Source organism: Nannospalax galili, unplaced genomic scaffold (assembly GCF_000622305.1).
Source record: "Nannospalax galili isolate Female #2095 unplaced genomic scaffold, S.galili_v1.0 scaffold311, whole genome shotgun sequence".
NCBI lineage: Eukaryota > Metazoa > Chordata > Mammalia > Rodentia > Spalacidae > Nannospalax > Nannospalax galili.
Genome location: NW_008330298.1, coordinates 3,509,546 through 3,517,384, shown reverse-complemented (window position 1 = coordinate 3,517,384; position 7,839 = coordinate 3,509,546). Strand labels below are relative to the sequence as shown.

General features: G+C 43.2%; 1 protein-coding gene across 1 annotated transcript in view; it reads right to left on the bottom strand.

Annotated features, from left to right (window-relative positions):
• LOC103743094 (cancer/testis antigen 47A-like) overlaps positions 1–2,378 on the bottom strand; it is a 3,667-nt gene extending 1,289 nt beyond the window's left edge. Inside the window, exons 1-2 of the mRNA XM_008844307.1 lie at positions 1,661–2,378; positions 399–516 (exon numbers count right to left, since the gene is read on the bottom strand). Of these exons, the coding sequence (XP_008842529.1) occupies positions 399–516; positions 1,661–2,378 (836 nt within the window). The remainder of the gene's footprint in view (positions 1–398; positions 517–1,660) is intronic.
• Positions 2,379–7,839: the final 5,461 nt, after the last annotated feature.

Sequence of the window (7,839 nt, the reverse complement as noted above, 5' to 3'; positions counted from 1 at the left end):
GCCCTGCTGTAGAGAGCCTCTGGGACTAGTGGCCTGGGAAGTGGACTGGGGCAGGGAGCAGCGCCTTGAGAACTGCCTGCTGGTTTCATTTCTTTCTTTTTTTTGGTGGGGGGATCTTTTTGAGACAGGGTCTCCCTGTAGCCCTAGCTGGCCTGGATTCACTATGGAGACCAGGCTGGCCTCGAACTCACAGAGATCCGCCTGCCTCTGCCTCCCGAGTGCTGGGATTAAAGGCATGTGCCACCACGCCCGGCCCTAGTAACAATTATTTTAAAAGTTACATTGAATTTTATTCTAATTTTAAAGAAAAAAATTCCTTAATTATAATTCAAAAAGAAAGCCCAACTAACAGGTAAATACAGGAGTGGTTAGTGATGCACAAAGCCATGCACAGATACCTGGATTTGCTGGGGCTGCAGTGTCCTGGGTCTGAACCCTTTTCATCAGGTTCTTCTTGGTTTTTATTCTCCTTTTCTTCTCTTCCTTCCTCTTCCTCATCTTCAGGGATTTTATCATCTTCAACACAGATACCATAGTGATATTTACTTATTTATTTGTTAAAGATCATTACAAATCAGGCAGAAAAAAAAAAAAACAGCCTAATTCCTGACCAGCAATATCATGTACATTCTATCCTCAAGAGAAACAGGGGGATAAAACTAACTAGGAAGGCAGTAGCTGGGCACTTTCCTTCTGGTCATTTTACCTTTCCCTGGTCCTCATATTACTGCTGCCTGATCATTTCCACAGTGACATTTCCTCCCTTCCCTCAGTAAATCTCCCAAGCAATGCTGCTGATTAATCACTTCTCCAGTGAAGAAAAGATCAGAGTCATTGGTCAACTTGCATTATTCACTTCTAGGGTAAAACCTTGGTGAGAAGATACTTGTTTGCCTTAAATACAAATTCTGTGGTGAAGCTGGTTGTTTTCTCAACCCCGGAATACTAATACTTCCTTTTCTAGTCAGTGCTCCCAAACCAATCTATCATTTCAGGGAACCAAATTTCTAAGAGCCTTTACACTTTCAAAAGCCATAAACTCAAAATGAGGAACACCATTTGCTTGTTCCTATGCATCAGGCTTCCCTTCTATTTCCTTCCAAGCTCCGTCCTGGACACCTTGATTACACAGTTTGAGGCCAGCCCTATGAGAACCTGTCTCAAAACAAACCTGTAAAGGTTGTCATAGAAATGACCTGGTAGTCCAGGCCTAGAATCCCAGCACTCAGTGCCCAGCAGAGGAGTGGAGGGAGGAGATCGTGAGTTAAGTCCAACTTGTACTACAACAGCCATGCTGCTGATTAATTACTGCTGCTAATTAATTAGTGAGTTCCAGGCTAGCCTGGGCTAAACAAATAATGAGACCCTGTCTCAGAAGAAATGAACAAAAGCAAAAGCAATGATGACAATAAAACCAAGTAATAACAAAAAAAGAACTGGTTAGTCTGACACCTTTGGCCTTGGAGGAGCGCCCCTCCATTCCCCAGCTCACTACTTCCCCACCAGAGGGCAGCACTGAGAAGGGCCAACAGTTGGGCCCAGGGCAGAAGCTGCCTCAGCCAAGATAGTAGCTTCCCAACCTCCCACTGCCAGAGTCTGCCCTTATTTCCTGCCTCCCGCTGCTGCCCACCACCTACTGCCCCTAGACCTGTTTCCTCACCCTTTGAGACTTGTTTTATGTCTCCTGCTGGCCCTCCTGCAGCTGGTATCTCTCCTGCAGTCTCTTCTGTGGGTGCGTCCATTGTTCTAGATGCTGGCTCCATCAGGCAATGGTCAGGTTCTTCGTCCAGGTCTGGTGGCTCCCCCAGCTCGGGAAATGTGGAAATAACCTCTGGGTGGTTTAGGCTCTCAGACTCATAGGCTGCAACCCTCACTGTTGACCTGGTGGGCCCCTGTGGTACCTGAACCTCACCTGAGAGGGCAGGTGGAGTGTCTGGTGGCTCGATCACTTCGTCATCACCGAAGGGCCGAATCAGGATGTGGTTGCTGTAGTTCATGCGACTGAGAGTGGTGTAGGCCAGATCCAGAAACATGAACCGGAATTCAGCCATTGGAAACCGATAGGCATCCAACATGCCTTGATCTTCCACATCTTCCTCCTCATTCTCAACAGGCTCGATGTCTGAGTCCCCTTCAGTATCATAACCCTCTGTCCGCTCATCCTCTGCCTCAGGGTTTCCTTCGGGCCCAACAACTTCCACCTCTCTGGGACCAAGGACCTTCACTTCCTCAGCAGTAGATTCTACACAGACCCCATCTAGACTGGGCTCACAGTCTATCCCACCACCTTCTCCAGCTGCCCCTACCCACTCTATTTCTGAATCTGCTAGGCAGTCTTGGCCCTCTTCGGATGACTCTTGATCCCTTGTGGTAGACATGACACCAATAAGTACCTTTACAGAGCTTTGATTACGCTGGGATGATGATAACGACCGCCAGAATGGCAACCACGACAACCACGACAGTACAGATTGTCGTTATGGAGCTGTTCGGTCACTAAAGAGAGGAAGGGAGGCCTTAGGAAAGGGAAGGGGGCTGAGGAGACAGCAAATAAAGGGACAAGAGTCTATCGTGGTACCTGAGGCGGCTCCATGGGAATCCCGAAAAGGTCAACCTCTAGTGATGAGGCAGGCTTTACGAGGGATCTACAAAGTGCTTCGTTACCGCATAGACTGCTGCGAGGCGATTAGATGAAAAGTGAAGATTGACATGCCCAGCAGCCAATGAGTGATCAAAGATCTTAGGCAGTTAAGACTACTTAGAAAAGCTTTCCGGTTCTTTGAAACGTTAGAAAGCAGAGCTTCCTTTAAGTCAATGTCTTTCCTACCCTTTTGATTGTATGGTTTACAGCTAAAATATAGTGGTCCATTATGGAGACATCATTAAGACAGGGAAGCTTCTTCTGTAAAGTTCAGAGAGTAAATATTTTAGGCGACGCAGTTCCTAGAACTAAAATCAAGGTTATTATCCTTTTACATAAAGCGAAAGAAAACAAGTTGGCATATTTTATTATTTAAACTAAAAATATGATAAGTAGATTCATTTTAAATGTAATATGGGAGCTCGGGAGATAGCGTAGCCGTTAAAGGCTAACAAGCAAAACGGCAAACGTTCTATTCCCAGCACCCACAAACGAGTGTTAGATCTTCAGCTTCCCTAGGGCCTGGAGAGATGGCTCAGTGGTTAAGAGTACTGGCTGCTCTTGCAGATGATCTGAATTTGAATTCCAGCACCCACACTGCGACATACAACCGCCTGTAAATCCAGTTCCAGGGGATAGGATGCCCTCTTCTGACCTCCATGGGCATTGCATGGCATGGATGCGCTTACAAACATGCAGGCACAACAGTCACACACATTTTTTTTTTAAGTAATATAGGCCTATTAATGGCATGCGTTGAACTCTTGGGAGAATAACACTTTGCCTAATTGGCAGTTCAACGTTAGTGTCCTCTGTCATCAATATTGATTGTAAATATTCATCTGTTGATTTGTCAAAGGGTTTTACATAATTTTTTCTTCATCTTTAATTTTTAATTTTCATTGTATACGTTGTTGTACATGGTAATGTGTTACATACCATTCAGCATAGTCCCCTCATACTTCCCTACACTTCCTTTCCTCTTCCACCCCTCCTGTTAGTCCTCTTTATTCCTGTAGACTGTTTCACTTCTACTTTAATGTCATATATACAATTTTATGTACCTATATAAATTTGAAGAGCCACAAGTGAGAGAAGATATATATTTGTCTTTCTGAGACCCACTCAATTCACTTAATATGATTATCTCCAGCTGCATCTATTTTCCTGCAAATGACATAACTTTGTTCTTCTTTATCGCTGAAAAAAATTTTCCATTGTATATATACCACATTTTCTTTAATCATTCTTCTGTTGTGGGCCACCTAGGTTGGTTCCACAACCTAGCTATTGTGAATAGTGCTGAAATAAACATCGATGTGCAAGTATCTCTGTGACATGTTGACTTGGAGTACTTTGGGTACATACCCAGGAGTGGTACAGCTTGGTCATATACTAGATCTATATTTATTCTTTATCGAAACCTTAATACTGATTTCCGTGGTGAGTGGACTGGTTTACATTCCCACCAACATTCCTTTTTTTTACATCCTTTTGTTTGAATTTATTGTTATCCTTCCTTCCTTCTTTCCTTCCATTTGTCCCTTCTTCCTCTTATTTTCTTCTTTATGACTTCTTTCCTTCCTTCCTTCCTTCTTTCCTTCCTTCCTTCCTTCTTTCCTTCCTTCCTTCCTTCTTTCCTTCCTTCCTTCCTTCTTTCCTTCCTTCCTTCCTTCTTTCCTTCCTTCCTTCCTTCTTTCCTTCCTTCCTTCCTTCTTTCCTTCCTTCCTTCCTTCTTTCCTTCCTTCCTTCCTTCTTTCCTTCCTTCCTTCCTTCTTTCCTTCCTTCCTTCCTTCTTTCCTTCCTTCCTTCCTTCTTTCCTTCCTTCCTTCCTTCTTTCCTTCCTTCCTTCCTTCTTTCCTTCCTTCCTTCCTTCCTTCCTTTCTCCTTCCTTACTTCCTTCCTTCTTTCCTTCCTTCCTTCCTTCTTTCCTTCCTTCTTCCTTCCTTCCTTTCTTTCTTTCTCCTTCCTTCCTTCTTTCTTTCCTTCCTTCCTTCCTTCTTTTCTTTCTTCCTTCCTTCCTTCCTTCCTTCCTTCCTTCCTTTCTTTCTTTCTTTCTTTCTTTCTTTCTTTCTTTCTTTCTTTCTTTCTTTCTTTCTTTCTTTCTCTTTTTGACAGGTTATCCCTGTAGCCCCAGCTGGCCTGGAACTTGCCATGTAGACCAGGCTGGCCTCAATCTCACAAAAATCCACCTGCTCCTGCCTCCCAAGTGCTGGGCTTAAATGCATGCACCACCATGCCCGACATTACTTTTTTTTAATATTAATTTTTTTATTTTATTTTTTGCATTATGAGTGCTTTGCCTGCATTTGACTGTACCGGTGTCATGCAATATCCTCAGAAGCAGAAAAAGGTGTTCGATTCCCTGGCACTAGAGTTATGTATGATTGTTAGTCACCATGTAGGTACTGGGAACCGAATCCAGGTCCTCTGCTAGAGCAGCCAGTGCTCTTAACTGCTGAACCATGTCTCTAGTGTCATTACTTATTTTCTTAATGACTGCCATTCTGACTGGAGTGAGATGGATTCTCCGAGTGGTTTTAATTTGCATTTCCCTGAAGGATAAGGATATTGAGCACTTTAAAAAAACTATTTTATTATTTTTATTTTATGTGAATGAGTGTATTGCCTGCATGTGTGTAAGTGCACCCAAGTCATGGATTGCCCACGGGGTCAGAAGACGGCATCGGATTCCCCTGGAACTGGAGTTATGGATGGTTGTTAGCTACCATGTGGTTGCTGGGAATCGAACCTGGGTCCTCTGCAAGAGCAGTCAGTTCTCTTAACTGCTGAGCCATCTCTCCAGCCCCGATATTGAGCACTTTTAAAAATATTTACTGGACATATGTATTTCTTATTTTGAGTGCTCTGTTCAGTTCCTCAGCTCATTGTTTTGATTGGGAGCTTTGTTTATTTGTTGATTGGGGGTTCTTATTAGTCCTTTATATACCCTGGATATTAATCCTCTATCAGATTATAGCAAGCAAAGATTTTCCACCATTCTGTGGGTTCTCTCTCCCCTCAAATAATAGTTTTCTTTGCTATGCTGAAGATTTTGTTTTAATAGTATTTTTAAAATTTATTTGTATTGAATTTTTGTGTATTTTATACAGAACATCTCAAACAGTCTTAATCATCTTTATACCCCTGTCCCCACCAACACCCTCCCATACCCCCCCCCCACTGGAGCCTATATACTCTATCATCCTTGTTAAGGCCCACTGTATCAAGTCAGTGTCCCCAGACGTTCCCCAGTGCAATCCCATCCATTGAGGTCTAGTCAGCCTATCTAGAGTCCCTTGTTTAGGAAGATCAGCTCTTCTTCACCTAGCAGCAATCAGTTGCCAATATTTCTTCAGATAAGATTGGGGTTTTCTGTTCATTTTCCCAGTTCTATGCTGGGTTGTTGTCTGAGTTTGCATGGGACTTGCATATGCTGACACTGTTGCCATAGAATCAGATGAGCAGGTTCCCAGGAGCTTGTAGGATTCTGTTTCCATATGGTCATGCGCCTCTTCCCTGGGTCTTACAATCTTTCTGCCCTCTCTTCCATGATGGTCCCTGAGCCTTGGGTGGATGAAGTTTAATATAGAAATCATGTCCAAGGACCGGCATTCAGCAGACTCTTGATCTCTATGCTTTGACTATTTGTGACCTTTTGTGTTCCTGGCCCTCTGCTGCATGAGGGAACTTCATTAATGAGAACTGAAAGATTCATTAGTATCCTCTTCTTTACCCCTGTTCTATGTTCCATGAGCCTTAGGTGTAGAGGTTGCATTGTAGATGTGTCACGTAGGCCTGGACAATTCATAAACAATGTCCGTGTGTGGCCAGTTGTGGTACTTGGTAATAATCTCCAACTGGTGCAAAGTGAACTTCTTTAATGAGTGGTGACTGGGATATTTGTCTGTAAATATAAGGATACATATTTTGCACATAGTAAGAAATCGCATCAGTTTAGGGATGTGACAGTCTTGGGGCTCTCTCTAAGATCTATGACCACTCCAGCCACGTGTATTTGGTTATGTTTACAGTACCACACTTGAGTTTCCTCCTACTGAGTGGGCTTTTAGTCCAATTAAGTAGCTGTTGATTGCCACCATGATAAAAGTGCCACTACTGTACCAATGATGTATGCTGTGCTGGCCACTGATGTGGTTATTTGATCTTGAAGCTGGTGTTGGACTATCAATTGATGTTTTACCTTGGTGCCTTCATAGGGCTCTTCAAAACTATGAGAGTTAGCCTTCAGGGGAAGTGGTTTCAGGTCAGTTGCAGCTCTACTGCTGCAAATCCTGTGCCTGAAATATGTTCTGTCTTCAGCAGTAGGGTCTTACCTTCAAGTTCTGGGAGGCCATCAAGGGCTGTGGCAATAGCCTAAATAATTTTGGAACTCTCTTGGAACATCCTGGCCAACAACTCAAAGGAAGGTTTCTCCTGTCTGGCAGTGTTTCTTGTTATATAGCCTTTAGCTATACACATGGACTCATGTAGAAATAGTGTATGTGTAGTTTGTCAATAGGTTGTTGAACTAATGTAATTCCCTCTTCTTTTAAAACTATCAAGGCATTATTTATCTCTCTTCCCTCACTGTCTAACCATTCCACCATGGTTTCCCCATTTAAGGTGCCCCCGATTTCCTCATTTCCCCCTTGATAATACCACTCTCCTATGGTCCCACCTCTCTTGAGCGCCTTCTTTATCCCCAAGGTTCCTTGTATAAGCCCCCCTTCCCCCTCCCATTTAAATAGCCCCATTTTTACCCTTTATCCCCTTAGTAACACCTGTCTCCTACTGTTCTTCTTTCTCAGGCTCCTTCTTTCCCTTTACCTCCCTGATTCTTTTTTATTATTCTGGTTCCTGCAGTAACGTCTGGGTACATACTCACATATAAGGATTTGGTGCTAGGATCCATTATGAGGGAAAACATACGTCATTTATGTTTCTGGGTCTGTGTTACTTCACTTAGTATAACAGCTTCTAGTTCTGTCCATTTACCTGCAAATTTGATGATTTCATCTTTCTTTGCTGCTGAGTAAAACTCCATCCTATAAATGAACTATATTTTCATTATCTAGTCGTCAGTTGAGGGACACTTAGGTTGCTTCCGTCTCTTAGTTATTATGAAAAGAGCAGCAATAAACATGGATATGCAACTGTCTCTGCAATATGATGAGTTCTTTGGGTATATGCCAAGG